Below are 20369 nucleotides of genomic sequence, written 5' to 3'. Positions count from 1 at the left end.
TGCCTGCCAATGCAGGGGACACGGGTTTGAGCCCTGGTCTGGGAAGATCCCACATGCCGTGGAGCGACTAGGCCCGTGAGCCACAACTACTGAGCCTGTGCGTCTGGAGCCTGTGCTCTGCAACAAGAGAGGCCGCGACAGTGAGAGGCCCGCGCACCGCGATGAAGAGTGGCCCCCACTCGCCACAACTAGAGAAAGCCCTCGCACAGAAACGAAGACCCAACACAGACAAAAAGAAAAAAAGAAAAGTTAAAAAAAAAACAACAACACAATGCCATACACAATGCTTCCAAAACATGAAATATTTGATTATAAATATTTTAATAGAGGATCTGTATGATACAACCAAACAAGACCTAAATCAATGGAGAGACATATCGCATTCATGGATTGGAAGACTCAACATAATAAAAGGTCAACTTCCAACAGAATTTTTTTGTCAACATGGACAAGCTTATTCTAAAATGTATGAACAAAAGGTAAAGGCAAAGGAACCAGAATAAGTAAAACAATTTTGAGAAAGCAGAATATAGTTAGAGGATATTAAGACCTACTGTAGAGCTGTAAGTAAGACAGTGTGGTATTGGTGGAAGGATAGATACATAGTTCAATGAATAGGATAGAGAATACAGAAATAGACACATGCCAATACAACAAACTGTTTTTTTTTTACATAAGTTAAAAAGCGATATAAAAAGCAAAATCTCGGGCTTCCCTGGTGGCGCAGTGGTTGAGAATCTGCCCGCCAATGCAGGGGACACGGGTTCGAGCCCTGGTCTGGGAGGATCCCACATGCCGCGGAGCAACTGGGCCCGTGAGCCACAACTACTGAGCCTGCGCGTCTGGAGCCTGTGCTCTGCAACAAGAGAGGCCGTGGTAATGAGAGGCCCGCGCACCGCAATGAAGAGTGGCCCCCACTTGCCGCAACTAGAGAAAGCCCTCACACAGAAACGAAGACCCAATACAGCCATAAAAAAATAAATAAAATAAATTTAAAAAAAAAAAAAGCAAAATCTCTAGTCCTTATAATAACCCTAAAAGGAACACAAATCTGTTAAATGACTAAGCAAGACCATACAGTTAGTGGCAGCACCAGAATCAGAACACAGGTCTACCTACTCTTGCTATGACTGAGCCTCTTCTTCTACATCTCCTAAATGTCACTCTGAGTTGAAGAGGGGAAAGAAATGGGAGACCACCGTGATGCCACATCCCTGTGCTTTAACAAGTATGTTTCCTTTATATACTGGACCATCTAGTTCAGATTTTATTTGAAGCAAGTTTTGGCTTGCTTCAGTATGTATTTCATTTTCTATTTATCACCCTCTTTCATTCATGGCAGACAGGCTCTAGAGGTCCTGAGAATGTCTGAAACAAAGAATGCTATAAAACACCTTAGTAACTCTCGAAAATGCTAAGTGGACCCTGAATCAAAACTTCAAGTTTCAGAGAACTTACAGCCACTAACGATCTGCAAAACAAACAAATAAACAAACAAACAACCCCACACCCTAGCAACTCTCAACCTTGGATCAAACTACAATATGTTGGAAGAGGTATTACTGAAAAGAGCTTGAAAGGGCAGCCTAAAAGGCAGAGGGTACAGAACATGGGCCATGTCCCTGTAAAGGGGACATGGTTCATAATATTGTGAATCAAGGGGCTGATTCACAATACTGGTTATGATGTTCAAAACTGTCAATCAAAGAGAGGTGCATTATTATATATTTCCTTGTTGCTATTGCTTTTCTGATTAGAAGATACAGAGTCACTTTAGGTAACTTCCATTTAATTTAATATTTATTTTCATTTTATATCCAGGTCACATTTTCTACATTAAAATATAACCATGCTGACTCCCCCCACCCCCTATACCCTCAGAGAAAAAAAGTGAAGAACTTTACACAACTTGAAAGAAAGATGGAATGCACAGAGAAGTTGCTACTGCACCCAAGTAACAAAGAACACAGAGAGACCAAACAGTAGACATGTCAGAAGTGCACAGAAGACAGCTCAGGGCTCGCAGCAGGAAGGAGGAGGAATTAAAAGACTAAAGCTTTTAAATGCTATCACTTGTGCCACAAGATTACCCTGAAAAGGCAGATAGGTCAGAAAGCAGGACCAAATAGGGGATATTAAGGTTCTGCATAATTTTTTTTTTTTTTTTTAGAAAACCCAACAATCATATGTTCTGGGGATTTTAATGGTACTTAAAAAATGTATCACACAAATAGAAAAGTGCACAAATCCTAAGTGTGCAGCTGATGCATTATTCCAAAATAAACACATCGTTTGTAAGTGTCACTGAGGTCAAAAATAGAGTTTACCAGCATTAGCAGGGGTGGCAGGGAAGAGACCAAACAAAACAGCTTGAAAGCCCTACACATGCTATGTAATAAAAACCATTATAGACTTTTTAACAGAAGGACAATCAATAAAATTAATACTAAATTTACCCCGGCAATGGCACATAGAGAGTCAGGGAGACTGGTGAAGATGCTGGCACTAACGGCCAAGGATGATGGGACAAAGGCCTGGACTAGGTCTTGGGACACAAAGAGTGGTCAGAGATCAGCAGCTTCAACATCGCCCAGGAACTTGTCAAAATACAGGCTCTCTGGCCCCACCCACACCTACCGAATCAGAATCTGCACTTCAACAAGATCCCTGGTAGATTCAAAAGCATATTCAACTTTGAGAAACACTGGCCGAAGTTTTTTTAATAGGAATGAAAAGAGAACAGGATAAGATGTTTCAAAGGAGAACAATGCAAATTAGCAAATATTTGATGACTGGAGAATAAATGAAGAGGCTTAAGAATGCCCAATTCCTGAGCTTGGGCTAACTAGGGTAATGGTCATACCAGAGGTAGACAGAAATTGAAAAGGGAATTGCTAGGCAGGTGGTCAGTAGGGAAAAGACTTTGGTTCTCACCACGCTGAGCCAGAGAGGATGGTGGCATAAACACAGGCTTCCTAGCTGGAGATGTGGGATTAGAGCTTCAGAAAGAGGGTAAAGGCTCATACATAGCAAGTTAGTCATCAGCATAGGGGAAAAAAGCACAGAAAGAACAGGTAATGAAGCCTTTGGGAACATTAACAATTAAGAAGCAGGAAGATAAGAAATCAGGAGGATGAAAACAGAGGGACTGGGAAAGTCCAAAACCCCCAAAGCCAGAGGAGAGCATTGCAGAGAGGTTAAGAGCGAGGAGAAGTGGCAATGGAGGTAGGAGAGCAGAAGGCCGGTTGTAAGGAAGATATAAAATAAGACAGGAGCTAAATAAATGGATAAAGAAATTGAAGGTAGAGGGGAAGGAACCAGAGGGCTAAGAACAAAGACATGGCAGGCAGCTGGAAGAACCTCTTCTCTAATCAGAAGGAAAATTGTATGGAGACCAATGTAAATTCTCTCAGACTAGGAAAGAAGTCCTCAAAACTACATATGATGTTGTTTCTATTCATAGGAAAATAGTAATCTTACGCTGAGCAATGAAGTTCCTCTCAAACTTCTGCAGAAATTCCAAGTAAAGCACATCATCTGAGGTAAGGGCGTCTTCTCCAACTACGGCTTTCATGGCCTGCACATCCTTACCAATAGCATAGCATGCATACTAAAGAGAAAACAAGGTTTACATGAACCTTTATAAATGGTAACGGTACTCTGGGCATTATAAGTGTATTGCTGTAGCTATCTTCACAGTATTTCACATTATTTCCAAACATAATTCACATATGCAAGTATTGGAAAGACTTTATTATACAGCAGTTTCACTAAGGAAGGAGTCTTCAGGCATGCAATACATAGACATTACTAACACTCTACAAAAAATACACTCCCTCAATATACCAATGAGCTTCCATTTTGTAGAGCATTTAAAAATCACAACTTACGCAATAGGAGAAATCCATCTCTAAATTCTATTCAAAAAAAATATCTGGGTTATCAGTAGGTTTATTTATCATTTCTACTTTAAGGTCAAATGTATTTTTCTTTAATTATGCTTGGTATACAATCTCAGGACTGTAGAAACCAAGGATTTCATAGAATATACACAGCTGTATCCCTTAGCGTTCTGGTGATTGCCTAATATGTTAAACAAAAAATTAGTTAGAATAGTCTTTCAGAAATACTCTCTAATAAAGGTTACTAATAAAAACTTAATCGTCTTATGCCTTTTTTATTTAAAAACTACCTCATACAGCATTAGAGGTGGGTTTCAAGCATGTGATCTTTAATCTTTGTCATGAGCAGTTATCCTTATGAAAAAGACTGTTTGGCTCTAATGAATGTTTCTGTATTCCAGTATTCTATATTATATATTCTATATTAAAATTCTACTTTGATGGGGGGAGAAGAAAAGTGATATGGAAGAAAGACAAGAGGTATAAGACAGCAGCATGAACTGAGAAAGTATTCATTTCTTTAAACACAATCCTGGAGAAAACATACGTACCAGCTGGTTAGATACATCGGCGTGATCCTTTCTGGTCATACCTTCTCCAGTAGCAGACTTCATTCACCGAGACGACGAGGGCAGCACATTAATAGGCGGGTAAATCTTGGGTAAAAGGGGAAGGGGGAAAATATTATATTTAAGTACAAAATTCAAGCTTTACTGGTAGTAAAGGAGGATTTTAAAACTCATTTTTATTGCTTAAATTGCATAAAACTGCTACATTTGTTTCCTAGATGATTCCTAATATCTCTTCCTGGTAAGAAAAGGGAGTAAGAAACATTTTACAGGTTAAGATTTCTTTTTGAGAATCAAATCCAAAAAGTAAAATCTACAAAACAGTACAAGATTCTATTAAAAAACTGAATTTTCAACATCTGCCTACAATAGCAAATCCAAATGGTCTTCTGAACTCTGACTCATAAAATCACACATAAAAAGATTAACAATAATTTCACCTAAAAGCTGATATCAGAAGCTGGCATCTACTAAAGAACCAATAAAAAATATGTTTTTGATTATTCAGTCATAAAAAAGAATGAAATCTTGCTGTTTGCAACATCACGGATGGACCTTTAGGGCACTATGCTAAGTGAAATAAGCCAGACAGAAAAAGATAAATACCATATCATCTCACATATATGGGACCTTAAAAAACAAACAAAAAAATGTCAAGCTCACAGATAGAGAACAGACTGGTGGCTGCCTGAGGCAGGGGATGAGTGAGCCAAATGGGTGAGGGAGGTTAAAAGGTACAAACTTCCAGTTATCAAATGAGTAAGTCATGGGGATGGAACTTTCACAGCATGGTGACTATGTACGTTAATAATACTGTATTGCCTATTTAAAGGTAGCTAGAAGAGTGGCTCTTCAAAATTCTCATCACAAGAAAAAAAGTGTTGTAACTATGTGAGGTGGTGGATGTTAAGTGGACTTATTGTGGTGATCACTCTGCAACATATACAAACATCAAATCATGACATTGTACACCTGCGACCAATGTAATGTTACGTCAATTATACCTCAATTAAAAAAATTTTAACAATAAAAGACAAAGAAAAAACTCTGAAAAATCTGTTCTTGTATTAATAACAAAAGTGTGTGTGTTTAACAACGGGTGGGATCTAAAAACACTCCACGGAATAATGGAAACTAGACCCAGAGTTTTGTCCAGAGAGTAGTGAGAAAAGCAGTTTCCCAGCAACACAGGCTGACCTGAAGGAGGCTAGTACAGATACTTAGAAGGCCTTAAATGCCAATGAAGCACCTGAACAGGTCCACGTGAAAGTTTTTCAAACTTGCTATTGCTATTATTATTTTTAATAGCAGCATCATTCTTATCCTGCAAATAAATCTCATTTTTTAACTAAGGAGTTAGAGTGGCTAGAGTTCTGCATTCTTTTCTCTACCAGAATAATTTTTATTATTATATATATTATTATTATATGTGACCTGGAGGGAGCCACTCACTCTTTGAGACCTTGTTACAGGGAAGAACCAAATCTGACTACACGGTGGATCTGTTTCTTTGACTTTAACCTTTGCCTTCCGCTGCTTTTGTTCACTAAAAGGATACTGTCTGTACATAATGGCCTGCCTGGGGAACCCTGTTCCTCTGCCTGAATGTTAAACCAAAGTGCCTTTGTTCAGGGAAACATACGGACTCTGCCCACCTGTGGATGGCTGCAATTAAAAAGAAATTAACACATCCCCTCCCTGAGGCTGGCCATTCCAGGGGATATTCGCAAAACTGATGGCCCTTTTACTTTACCTCCTCATCTCCTCCCCATCTCTGTGCTATAAAAGAAACTGGCATCCAAACCCCGATAAGATGGTTATTTTGAGACTTTAGTCCGCCGTCTTCTCGGTCTGCTGGCTTTCCGAATAACGTCGTATTCTTTCCCTCAATGCGTCATGTCTGATTCACTGGCCTGTCGTGCGGCAAGCACAGCAAGCTTGGCCTCGGGAACAACCTTCGTTCATCCGGGTGCGGGTGCTTTGTACCAGGTGAACTCTAAAGTTTTCCCTTCTGTAGATAAGGTTACCTCAACACGTTCCAGAAGGTAAAAGAATAATCTCTCCTTCTGCTTGATTAAAGTAAGCAAACATCTACCTAAAGTGCACTTAAAATATTTGCTTTCCAGACATTTATGTAATATATTCCGCCATGAAAATCTCAAGTTGTGGTCAATGTGTTGGAAAAAGTATGCACTTAATCAGTATTTCCAGTTTGGGTTTATGGCCTCTTGGTGGAAGCAAGTCAGGAGAGTCAAAAGCAGAAAGAGATAACCATCTCCGTGTGTCCCACCACCTTCTCCTACAGCAAGAGGGAACCCACCTGCCCCATGGCTGAGCACAACTACACCACACAGGAACTCACAGCGCCTGGCCCTGAAATCATCCGAAACCCAGGGCCAATGCAGATCTGTGAAACTGGGTCCTAAATGCTGCTTTTAATTGACATGCTTTTGTTACCTGTATTGTTTAGACAGCTGCAACGTAAGCATGATAGAAACATTGTTGAAATCAAGTCTTTTTCAAACACATTGCTAAAGTTATAGGCTTTTCCTTTTTTTTTCCCTCCTGCTTGAAATATTATTAATCTAGAATGGAACACAGCTCACCCTTCCTGTGCAGCAAAAGTACAGCTCAAGTTTCTCAATACTCTTTCTTTCCCAATCTTTCTAAATGATCAGGAAGAAAACATTTTAGAAGACATCTGGGAACATATCTTTTGCTGGCAAAGATGTTGAAAACAGAGAAAAAGTCAGAAAAAAATTACTTCCAATGACATCAAGACCGTATTTTGAAATTGTAACCGACCAGGGTTCTTGGCGTCCTTAAACAATAAAAATTGATCAAAGGCCAGACAAGAAATTCAGGCAAGGCTTTATTGGGGCCCCTGCTGCAGCACGGGGGAGCGAGAACAAACAACAGGTTCCTTTGCTTGCGTGCTCCCTAAGCGGGGGCGAGCTTGCTGCTTATATGGCAGTGGTTCCCAAACCTTTTTGGCACCAGGGACCGGTTTCATGGAAGACCATTTTTCCACGGACCGGCAGGGGGTGGGGTGGGGGGATGTTTCAGGCAGTAATGTGAGCGATGGGGAGCAGGAGGTGAAGCTTTACTCGCTCCCCTGCCACTCACCTCCTGCTGTGCAGCCTGATTCCTACCAGGCTGCGGCCTGGGGGTTGGGCACCCCTGTTATATGGCGTGAGAGCAGGGGTGTGTCCAGGGGTCGGGCCAGAAGGGTGGCTTAGGTGGTTTGCCCACCGCTTAGGTGGTGTTGTGTGCAGGGGGCACGTGCAGTACCCTGCTTTTGCTCTGGGATCTTCAAAAGTGGCAGTTGGGTTTTTTGGTCTCTTTGTATCTTTTGTCCAGAATTTGCCCCAACTGGGCGTGCACGTCGTTATTTTTAGTCCCATACAGTTTCTTTGTTATTTTGTTGCTCGAGGAGAGGTGTGTCGAGGTGCAAGCACTGCAACACTGCAGCAAAGGGCCCCAGGTCCCAGCAAAGGGTCCCAGGTCCCAGCCTGTCTCAAAATCAATATATGGCTGTTGAAAACAATACTAGAACACTGCAAATAAAAGTATGTTATTTGATACATGGCACAAATTTAGTTCTGACAAATGAATTGGCTTCTAAACTTCAAGAGTAACACAAAAGAAGAAAATGAAGTATGGTTAGTGTTATTAAGGAATGCCTCAAAGGAGTGCTGGGTAGTGGGCATATTCTATTAACAGCTTCAAGGAATTAAATAAATCAATGAAATTAAAGGAATTAAAGTATTTAACTGTGAGTCTAGACTGTTTTAGGACTACTGGGAGAATAGCACTAACCCAGTGGCCTCCTGTATATGTTGAAAATAGTAATATGCAAATTGGGTCATTTGTACAAAATTTAGGAAGATTTCTCATTAAGAAGTTCCATTGACTTAAAGTGATACCAATATGTGTTTAGTTCAACATTAAACTACTTCAAATGGTAGGGAATTCCTTTAACCTACTGTTATGTTGAAGCCCTAACCCCCAGTACCTCAGAATGTGACTGTATTTGGAGAAAGGGTCTTTAAAGAGGTGATTAAGGTAAAAGGAGGCCATTAGGGTGGGTCCTAATCCAATCTGACTGGTGTCCTTACTAGAAGAGGAAATCTGGACACAGAGAAGCACCAGGGAAGTGTGCACACGGAGGAAAGACCATGTGAGGACACAGCAAGAAGACAGTCATTTGTCAGTCAGGGAGAGAGGCCTCAGAAGAAACCAACCCTGCCAACACCTCGATCTGGGACTTCTAGCTACCAAAACTGTGAGAAAATAAATTTCTGTTGTTTAACCATCTGAATGTGGCATTTTGTTACTGCAGCCCGAGGAAAATAATACTCTTAGCTTCTGGATTGGCCTGTGGTGGCCTTGCTGAGTGACTTGGATCGGTGAGTCCCTTACAGCTCAGCCACAATCCGTTATACTCATGACCCTCAGGGTCTCACAAGGTTTGGATGCTAGGTGGGTGCCATGTTCGCTACCACTCTCTAAGTCTGCCTTATTTCCAAAGTAGTTTAAGTTTCTCCTCAGACCATCACTGACCAGTCTAGTTCTGGCAAGCAGAAGGCACTCGGTGGCACTGTTGAAATTCAGGAAGTTTTCAAGTTTAATTGTGTCTGCCAGTTGAATTCCCGGAAGAGTATGTGTCTGAGAAGGACCACGATGGTACCTCCTAGCTAACTCAGACCATCCTTAACCACATTCCACACCGTCCGTGCCTAACAGACACTTGTTCACTGACTCAATTTTCAGGGCCAATTGGTCATTTCTAGGCCTTTCCATTCTTTCTAGCGCAGGCTCCTTGTTCTCTCCTATAGAGAGGGCCAGTTCAGAGGTGTCCTCTATGAGTCATCGCTCTTAAGGACTCAGGGAAATTACCCTGAGTCCTTATTTTTGAAATGTGACAGATTAAGCGCCTTACTAGGGAATGACCATTTCTTAGGTAATGAATGAAGGGCCTTGGTCGTGCCCTCCTCGGGAGCAGAGCCTCCAGAGCTTCAGAAGGACTTGGTGTGTTCTGTCCACCTTAGCGCAGGACCATGCTGGTATTTTCATGTAAGAAACTAAGGGTGTTAAATCAGATCATCTTATTAAAATAATAGAATATAAGATTGAAGGTAAGAAAGACTGAAGGAAAGGAAGAAAAAAAATCAGAACCAAAAGAGATAACAGTGATAACATCGCAGGCCTGAGTCACCATCCTGAGAAAGGCTTGCTGGTGTCTAGGCACCTGAATTTTGGGAGGGCTTTCACCACTCCCAGAATTGATAAGAGTGGCTCACTGCTGCCTAAGATGTTTATGCAAACAATGTGGTTGGTGCTGAACACTTGCTTTCCTTCTGGAATCTGGGATTTTGATATGTACCAGGGAGAGGGTGCCTACATGACCATCCCCCATAAAAGCCTGGGCTCCTAGGCTGAGGCTAAGCTCCCCTGGTTGGCAACATTTCACACATGTTGTCCTCATGGCTGGAGGACTTAAGCGTGTCCTGTGTGGTTCCACTGGCAGAGGACTCGAGGGAGCTTGCCTCTGGTTTCCTCCAGACTTTGGTCCACTTGCCTTTTCCTTTGTTGACTGTACTTTGTGTCCTGCTGCTGTAATAAATCACAGCTGTGAATATAACGCTAGGCTGATTCCTATGAGTCCTTCCAGTGAATCATGGAGCCTGGGAGTGGCGTGGCGGACCCCAACATAGGAGTGATCACGGAGAACTACCAGAGGCAAAGAACCCAGAGTGGAATGCAGCCTGGAGACATTCCCTATAGGACACAAGTCACCTCCATGAGAACTGCACAGAACAAGCTCTTAAGATAGCATCCTCCTTTCCACCTGTCACAGATGGGCCTTTCATAATAACAGGAGATCTGTTCTGCATTTCCACACTTTCAAGTAACAATCACAGGTCACAGGAAGACACGTGACACAACATACTTATATATTCCAAGCGCTTTATCTAGTAACAGGGCAACTCTACGAGGCTTTCTCAAGATTTGGCTCTTTCGGTGATTTCATTGCTTCTGAGAATGAGATTATTATCTTGCGCTCAATAAAACATACAAACAAATAAATGTGTTAATGTCTGTACTAACTGTTAGATTTGGGTAGACTAGTATAGGCTATGTGTGGTAGGATTAATTCTTAGATTTGCCAAAGTCCAAAAGAAGAGAACCAGGTAAGCATCAAACTTCACACTTGTCATCACAAGAAAAAGAATGTGTAACAATGTGAAGTGATGCTTGTTAACGAAACTTATTGTGGTAATCATTTCACAATATATACATACATCAGATCATTACGTTGTACACTTTAAACTTACACAGTGTCATGTGTCAATTACGTCTCAATAAAACTGGAAAATAAATTTCACGCTAATGGTAGACATCTTGAACAAAAATTCTATTTTTAAATAATTTGTGAGGAAGAGTGAAAGCCACTGAACAACTAAACCCTTCTGAGACATTCCGTATGGATTTTTAACCTCTTTCAAGAGGCTAACTGTCCATTTTAATATTAGGGAAAAGTAGACAATCCTGCAACAGTGGAATGAAAAATTCCTCCATTCAAAAGTTTCTTCTCAAATCAGAATATTTAGATTTATCCTACACTATGTTTGTAAGGGAAACATACTTACTACCACAAGATTTTGCTCTCATTTATGCAAAAAATAGTAGCTCTCTTACAGTGTTTGTCACAATTCCGATTTCAGAGGAAGTGTTAACTTAAATAGGATTTAGCCAAATATGTTTAAAAATAGGTCAAGATCGGGACTTCCCCGGTGGTCCAGTGATTAAGACTTTGCCTTCCAATGAAGGGGGTGCAGGTTCAATCCCTGGTCAGGGAGCTAAGATCCCACATGCCTCAGGGCCAGAAAAGCAAAACAGAAAACAGAAGCAATATTGTAACAAGTTCAATAAAGACTTTAAAAATGGTCCACATCAAAAAGCTCTTTAAAAAAAATATGTCAAGATCAAACAGCTGTTTTGAAACTAATTGTGTATTTAAAGCTGTTTTGGTAGTTTTAGTGACAAAATAGAGATGCTTTTTTCTCAGCATTTTAAATTTGAGTTAGCAATACTGTTAAACCAAAATGATTAGGGTCATATGGTTCACACTGTAATTTCAAAATTAACTCTTACACAAGAGAAGTTAATCTTAGAACAGGACAAAGAAATATATATTTGAAAACTAAGTTTAAGTAAATGTGAAGTAAGTCCTTTGCAACATATAATTGCCATTTCCTAAGAAAAGTAAAAGGCTGTGTGTTAGAGCAGAGGTAAGACAATTCTCCATGGGTTTCTCACATTTCTGCACATCTTACAAACAGAAGCACCGACAGCCCTTTATTCTCAGCTATCTTGCCAAGGATGTTTAGATAGAAAACAGCCTTGTAAGATAATGTCTTCTTCCAGAGGTAAGGGCAAGCATGCTTCCCTCCCAAAAGATTCTGATGCCCTGAACTCTTGTATTATAACCCACTGTGTGTGCAGGCATCCATCCGGGCCTATCCACACAGCCCCTGTGTGACTCAGGGTCAAGGAGAACCAAGGCAAATATTCGGATGCCCATGCTGGCTGCAGTGGTTTATGAGTAACCAAGTAAGTAATAGAGTCCTTTGTTTCTGACCCATAAGTCTTCTGTCTTCTACCTGCATCCATGGAAAACGGCAGCTTAACTTGTTGCAAATAGGGCAAAATCTCAGATACTCCAAAGTTCTGGATGGAAAGATTAAAGTTCATCTCTCAGAAGACTTACTATAGAATGCATATGAAAAGGTCTATGACTAAATAATCTATTTATTTCAGGTCGCTATGCAAACATTTATATATTTTAACAGATTGATCTGCTCAATATGTTAAAATATATATGTATGTTTGTGCTCTTTTGTTTTTTATTGATGCATGATTAGAAATTCTTCTTTGTTTCCTTTTTAAAAATGGTATGTATTGCATTGTTTTTTGATAGAAAATAACAATGAAAAAAAATGTAGTCTGTGGTCTCACTAGTCAGAAAATCCCTGGTGAAATAAAAAATAAATAATAGACATAGGCACACTTGGCTAGAAAATTCAAATAGTACAGAAAAGCTTAAAGAACACAGAAGCCACTCTTTCCCCCAGCACCAACTTAACCATTTTTATGGTTTATTAAAATTGTCTGGGCTTCCCTGGTGGCGCAGTGGTTGAGAGTCTGCCTGCCGATGCAGGGGACACGGGTTCCAGCCCTGGTCTGGGAAGATCCCACATGCCGCAGAGCAACTAGGCCCATGAGCCACAACTACTGAGCCTGCGCGTCTGGAGCCTGTGCTCCGCAACAAGAGAGGCCGCGATAGTGAGAGGCCCGCGCACCGCGATGAAGAGTGGCCCCCGCTCGCCGCAACTGGAGAAAGCCCTCGCACAGACACGAAGACCCAACACAGCCAAAAATAAATAAATAAATAAATAATTAAATAATTAAAAATGAATATCTGCTTAAAAAAAATTGTCTTTTACTTCTGCATTTACTGCTTCCCATAAATCCTTTCTTTTCAGATTTTCTGGTAGGAAACTCCACAATCTAAGACAGGGAAGGCATCAGGTTCCTGGTTTAGGCACGGTGGCCACCATCCCTCTGCCATGAGATCCTTCTCATCATTAACAATGTTCTAGGGAAGCTGCAGCTTAGGTTCCAGGCACTGGGGGAAACGTAAGCAAATACTTCCTCCTTCCTCTTCCCAACAGGGAAGTGTGCTGGGCCCACAAGACTCCAGTCCCTGTCACCTGGGGACACCCTCCCCTTTTCTCTTCCAAAAGGGAAAGAGAAAAAGATCTACCATGGCCATAGTTAATCTTCTGAAGAGCAGATCAGGAGCTTATTTTTGCTTTAACCATTTAGAAGCAGGATCAACTGAAGTCACTATTGTGAACTGATTACCATTCATTTTTAATTAAAATGTGACATAATAAAAAGCATGCATCTCGTTAACTATATGTCACATTTGCTCAGCTCTAAATTTTGCTACACCATATTCTATTCATGTAATTTCAGTCTTTGAGTTTGTTTCTGCAGTAAAATTTCCACCTACATAAAATTTTACAGAATTGAAGAAACATGTTATGTGTACAGCCAGATCTTTATCATTTCAAAATGTTTATATCCATACTTCAGTATGCTTTGATGATCTTATTTTTAACCTCAGAGTACAGGTTGGACTCTTTAGATATGCAGATTAATCTATGATCTTGTGATTTCAGAGTCACAGGCAATGATGGTATCATTCACCAACCAATTGCTAGTGTCAGGAAGCAGACTTTTCTTCTGCCCTATTAGGTTTAGTAATTAGGGGCCTGCAAATTAAAATGACAAAAGATAGTTTAACAGGAGAAGAAGTTTATTCATATGTATGGGAGCTAACGAGAGAAGTAACTATCTCACTAAATGTTTAAAGTTAGAGGTTTATATATCTAACTTAGCAGAGAAAAGGAAAGTGGAAGAAAGGACTTCTATTCTTTTAGAAGAATAAATGAACGATAAGTAATTTTGTGATTATTTTGTGTCTGCACGTTCAAGGGGTCTTTCCTTCTTCTATGCGAATCTCCCCAGAGAGGGGATTTGTGGTAGGTTTACTCTTGAGTTCTCTCCTGGGAGTAGACCTGTCTTGAAGAGGGAATCATAGAAGCCTCATTTCTCAGAAATGTCTGCTTTTAGTCAAATAAGGAAAGCTCTTTCTGCATCTGTTGATTCCCAAATGTTTTGAGCTTAAAATAATCTCCATACCAACTCTGAGGGTCCAACTGGGTCTCTAGGCATTCCTCCCTATATGTCCTCACTTGTAATGCTGTGAGGCAGTGCCTACTCTACCTTGTACACATAAGGAAACTGGCTCAGAAGGACTCAGTTACCTGCCTCTGGTGAACAACTAGCCAGTTTCAGAGCTGGATTATTACAAGAGACATCTGAATCCATAGCCCAGCCTCTTAGCCCTTTGAGACATGATCACTCAAGAGATCTTAGAGGGCTTCCCTGGTGGTGCAGTGGTTAAGAATCCGCCTGTCAAGGCAGGGGACACGGGTTCGAGCCCTGGTCCGGGAAGATCCCACATGGCGCAGAGCAACTAAGCCCGTGGGCCACAGCTACTGAGCCTGTGGGCCACAACTACTGAAGCCCACATGCTTAGAGACCGTGCTCCGCAACAAGAGAAGCCACTGCAATGAGAAGCCCGTGCATTGCAACGAGGAGTAGTCCCCGCTGGGTGCAACTAAAGAAAGCCCATGGGTGGCAACAAAGACCCAACACAGCCAAAAATAAAATAGAACAACAACAAACGTTTAAAAAAAATGAGAGATCTTAGAGCTCATGTGATCCAACCCTCTTTATGCTATTGAAGAAATTTGTTTACCTCACTGTCAATCACTAAATGGGGGGTCTTGGACAATTTTCTCAGCCCATTTGTGTCCCGGTTTTTCCATCTGTAAAATGATTACAGTATTCACTTCAGAAGCATGCTTTGAGGAACAGTGCCAGGCACATAGTAAGTGCTAAGCATCTGCTCTTATTATTATTTACTTTATAGACATCAACAGATTCTTATAAAATATTCCAAGACTAAGTGTACAGAGTAAAACATGTAAATCATCTCTTACCCACCTGCCCACCCTCTTCCCAGGGGTCACCATCAGTGGATGTGTTTCTAGTCCTTTACCATCATAGTCATACATATTTTTAATCTGTGCAAGCACTCATGAGCTGTCTTCATGCATTTTAACAGAAATGGAATCATATTTTGCAAATTATTCTCCAACCTCCTGTTTCCATTTAAACCACTCAAGTCTTATAGATCTTTCCATGTCAGAACATCTCAGTGTTGCTCATTCTTTTTTAACAGCTGCATGGTGTTATACTGAATGGACTTAAAATGATGTACCCTTCTGATATTGATAAGCTTCTAGGCAGTTGTGGGGCTTTTGGTTTTGTTTTTCTCATGTAGCTAGACAAGCCCTTAGTGATTATAGACATGTGGAAAAGCTAAAGAGAGCATGTTGTTCCAGAAAAGTTCCCATTAATATACAGCAGAGACTCTTCTCTCATGATCGGCTTCGTGTCTCTCCAGCTCTGATAGATAGTATCATCTAAACAAACATTTGGGGTTTTTTTTTACCCATTTCTAGTGGGGCTGCACTTTTGGTTCCCTAACAACTTGCAGCTTCTGATCTGGGCAGAGTGAAGAACAAAAATAAAGGTGATGGTGGAGCTTGTGCCTAGGATGACACCCACTGGACTGAGATAATGAAACAGCCACTGAATGATGCACGTTTGACCCTGGGGATGTCAGAGGTTTCTAAGGGAGCTTTTAATGGGCTAGTATCACAGGGTCACTTTTTAAAAACAGGTTCTACTTAAGTTGGACTGCATCTTTCTGCATATTTCTTTCTACCATCCTAGTTTCCTTCCAAACCAACGGGATGACAAACCATGCTACAATAACATGAACATGTCGGTTTACATGAGGGAGTAGGGAGTTTACCCTTATCTGGGGAATTCTGAAATAGAGACTCCTGGAGGCACTATTTCTACCTGAATGTTTTGCACACTGCTAACTAATCACTTCTTAACTGCATGAGAGAGGAGTTTTTCTATGTACCATTTCAAATCAGAATCCGATGGTATTTTACCATTAGGCAACAAAAGATCATCAGTTTCCAAAATTTAGTGAAATTTACAACAATTGAAAAAAAATTTTGTGCTAGCAAAAGTATCCAAGAGAGAAGAATCCAAGCCAGGAGCAAATATATTATCAAATTATTCATGAAATAATAATGATAATGATGTTGTGTGTTTGTGGAGAGCTTCCCATAAATGACGCCCTGAGCCAAGCACTTGGCTTAGATCACCTCACTTAATTGTCTCGACAGCGTAATCACTCTCACCTAACTATGAATTCAATCAGTCTGACTGGTTGAAATGCAAGGAAGAGTTCACTGATGTTCCCTGGTTTATAAAGAAAACTGCTTGTTATTACTTCTCTTCTGGATTATTTCACAGACATTACATCGAAGTTTTAGAAGAAAATTCCCCATTTTAGTTTAGCAGATCTTCCCATGTGTTTATCATGTCTTAGCTATAAAAATTTCAGAAATGCAAATATATAATGTAATATAATATACTCTTTACAAATCAGTAAAAGCAAAGATTTATCTCATTCACAAAAATGCTAAAAAAGCAAGATAGCAGAATTAATGCTTTAAACTTAACACCTGACTACTACAGGCTACTACAGATGAATAAACGTCTATAGAAGACAAACTACAGGGACTCCCCTGGTGGCGCAGTGGTTAGGAGTCCGCCTGCCAATGCAGGGGACACGGGTTTGAGCCCTGATCCACGAAGATCCCATGTGCTGCAGAGCAACTAAGCCCGTGCACCACAACTACTGAGCCCGTGCTCTAGAGCCCGCAAGCTCTGCAACATGAGAAAGCCACCGCAGTGAGAAGCCCGCGCACTGCAACGAAGAGTAGCCCCCGCTCGCCTCACTATAAAGAAGGACTATACGATGAACAGCATCAAATTTATAATCACTGGGCAAACCATGAGGTACGATTTGAAATATACTAGAAATGGTCAGTGTCTTTCAAAATATCCCTTCTAGTCTTCCCCATAGTGTCTAAGGGGCCACCATGGCATTGAAATATTGATTTACTGTGAATCTCAAAGACTTTTCAATCTTAAGAAGTGTCTTTCTGAAATGGAACTACCCTTTGTGGCATTCTTTTTTAAAAAAATTAATTATTTTTTAAAATAGATCTTTATTGGAGTATAATTGCTTCACAATACTGTGTTAGTTTCTGTTGTACAACAAAGTGACTCTTTTAAGTCAGGGTCTCTCATCCGTTTATTCATCCAACAATATTACTTGAACCACAATTGCCAGCAGGCGCCGTGTAAGGCTCTGAAGAGGATGGGAGACAGAGGCAGAGCTTTCCTAGGAAAGCTCACATTTTCACCTCCTTTATTCTCACCTGAGAGCAGCTGACACAGAAAGAGCAGGAGAAAATGTTGATGTCTGAGTAGGTAAGAGAGAAAGGACAGAACACTCTCTTTGACCGCCTTACTGTGAGCTGCCATGGGCTGGCTCTGTGGACAGAACATAAAACATGTGGCAAGACTGTGCTGGGGTAAGTGGTTTCTACATGGACTATTTCTAAGACAGTGTTATGCTCTTACAATTTCTCACTTTCATTGTATAACTGTCTCTGCTCTGAGTACATTTCAGAGAAAAATCTTAGGTGAGCATTCAAGTAAAGCAATGACAATGTACTGCAGTGTGACCAAGCGGGTATTTTAGCGATTTATAATGATGCCTCTAACATATAAAATGCTCTACACTTCACAAGTTGGGCTTGTTAGGAGGCAGATAAATTCATGAATGTGTGCAGTCTCTATTATATTTCTATCCTGGACTATTTTTCTTAAAGATTTTTATAGCTGCATAGGAGGTGATTTTAAGAAAAATACTTTGACTACTTTTTTCATGTTAAATACTCACTACAAATATTGTAGGAATATTCAAAGATAGAATTCTCCTGTTCACCTCCTGTCTTGAAGAAGCTTTTACTTTGTGTTTTTGAGTGACATAAAGTCTCTTTGACTTTGTGTTTGAAAGTGACGTAAGTGTGGTAGGTGTCCTGATACAAGGATGGCATTTTCGGTTCCGTGCCTGTCTCTCAAAGGTTCAATGAAGCACAGAGGAGCAGGTGACTTCCTTACTGTTTCTGTGTGGGCTCTGCCTGTCCCATCACTGAGTCTGCCTGTCATCCTCGTGCAGATGGGCAGGCAGTTTACAGGCCCCATGGGGTCTGTGTCCTGGCTTCAATGTTGGACCCATTAGGAGAGCCCTGGGGGACCACATGAGTTGCCCGCAGGGTCCTACCTGAGCTCAGGGGAGCAAAGGGGGAGATTGAGGGCAGTGAGAGCTCTCAGCACCGCTGCCCCTGGGCTCCCTCCCTGGAGGTAGTGATGAATGCCCAGACCTAAGAGCCTTCTGTCCATGTTTGCTGCACATATAAACTTAGTGAGGCAGTGATGAATTTGTGGAGAAAACAATATTTTTTTAAGTCCAAAGAACTAAATTAGAGTTCCTGACCTGGTGTGATTCCAACTTTGTATACATCTCTTAATCTCCATGAACCTCCATTTTTCTGCGCAAAAGAGAGGTAACAGTGATTGCCCTGACTACCTCCACGATGGAAGATGTATTGGTGTTTTACGTACAGTGAAAAACTATACAGGAGTTCCATGGCCGATGGTTTGTAGAATGAGGCAAGGTAGAATAAAAACAGTGACAGAAGGAACAAAAACAGAAAGACGGGGTGTTCTTTTCTTTTAAACAATAATGAATTCACTGAGGAGTCTGAAAAGTTCCAGGAGCTGGGTGCTGCAGAGCCCAGCGGACACCATGGAAACCTCAGCAGGATGTCCAGTGTTTCAATGTTGCATCACCGTTAACTAATAGGAAGCCAGTTTCCTCTCCCTAACTTTCGGAGAACTAAGGATTGTATATTTTGGAAAATAAGGTTGAAAATGAGAATAAAGAGTGAAGATGATTGGATTGTAAATTTTTTTTTTAAATTTCCTATTTTCCTGCTGCCTCAACACCCAGGGGACCAGGTGCGTGGGTGTGCCCAGGCTGATTCCTGCCGCAAGATTCCCTTTTTGCCCTCCCCGACTGTGACTTAGACATTCCAAGAAACGATGAAATCTCCTCAAGCCTTGTTTCTGCTCCACCCAGACTTGCCCAAGGTCCTCACTCTCTCTCGACTCCCCACCTGCTAGGTGGCTGCTGAATGGTGAGGTGCGCCCTGTCTTCTCCTCTAGGACCTGTGAGTATAATAAACCCTGTAATTTCTTCTGCAGAAATATTGCAGTGGCCCTTAAAGACCCTACAAGGGGGACTTACTCCCCCATTTACAATGATACTGGCAGCAAATGGAATTTTAATTCCAAATGTATGTAGTTTGGGAAAGCTAGATGATTTCCTATACAGACTATCTAGAAGGTTCTGTTGGCTCCTAGACACCCAATAAGCTATTAGAGAGTCTGCTTCCTGGACCTTGGCTCACAATAGCTCAGTTTCTCAGGCCCCATCTTTATTTTCATTCTCCCCATTTACACTGGCGCTTATGACTGTCAGCCATGGTTTATGACTAATAAAACCCTATTGTGTAAAATGCACTAGAGTGAGGACCTTGCACAACAGGTGATTTAGGCATAAGAAGCTATCTTTCTGCTATATTCTTTTAAAATACTGAATCATTTTTTAAAACATGAATTACAAGCTGTCAGGCATGTCAGTCATGTACACACAGATATGCAACTAAAACTGTACAGGTGTATCCCTCAGATTGTTTAGTGCTTACAATTTATTTTTGAAAGACATTTTGTGCTAAGTGAATGTAATCTAACATATAATTTTGGTATGTTTTACGAAAGGGACAATCATACTTCTCATTATTATCATTTAATTAATACGAAAAGAGTTAGTTTGGCTTTTGCTCAATTTTGAATGTGATTTTTAAATCTCATTTTATTAATTTAGATGAACTATAGAACTATGGGGGCTTCCCTGGTGGCGCAGTGGTTGAGAATCTGCCTGCCAATGCAGGGGACACGGGTTCGAGCTCTGGTCCGGGAAGATCCCACATGCCGCGGAGCAACTGGGCCCGTGAGCCAAAACTACTGAGACTGCGCGTCTGGAGCCTGTGCTCCGCAACAAGAGAGGCCGTGGTAGTGAGAGGCCCACGCACCGTGATGAAGAGTGGCCCCCGCTTGCCGCAACTAGAGAAAGCCCTTGCACAGAAATGAAGACCCAACACAGCCATAAATAAATAAATAAATAAATAATAAA

At 41.0% G+C, this 20369-nt stretch overlaps 1 protein-coding gene across 3 annotated transcripts in view; it reads right to left on the bottom strand.

Annotated features, from left to right (window-relative positions):
* Positions 1-3463: 3463 nt before the first annotated feature.
* Positions 3464-20369, bottom strand: part of LOC309621859 (uncharacterized protein) — a 55220-nt gene continuing 38314 nt past the window's right edge. Inside the window, exons 3-4 of one of the 3 annotated variants that reach the window (XR_014240292.1) lie at positions 4454-4558; positions 3464-3610 (exon numbers count right to left, since the gene is read on the bottom strand). Coding sequence is in view for 1 of the 3 variants with exons in the window: in XM_082409185.1 (XP_082265311.1) it covers positions 9971-10087; positions 14868-14937 (187 nt within the window). In the remaining 2 variants the exon portion in view is untranslated. Of the gene's footprint in view, positions 3611-4453; positions 4559-9384; positions 10088-11684; positions 12206-14867; positions 14938-20369 lie in introns of those variants that run through there. The other 2 variants (XM_082409185.1, XR_014240293.1) reach the window with 2 other exon arrangements.

This window comes from Balaenoptera borealis (assembly GCF_965194805.1).
Source record: "Balaenoptera borealis genome assembly, contig: HAP1_SCAFFOLD_1111, whole genome shotgun sequence".
Lineage (NCBI taxonomy): Eukaryota > Metazoa > Chordata > Mammalia > Artiodactyla > Balaenopteridae > Balaenoptera > Balaenoptera borealis.
The sequence above is the reverse complement of the archived record's forward strand: the minus strand, read 5'-3'. Positions and strand labels throughout refer to the sequence as shown.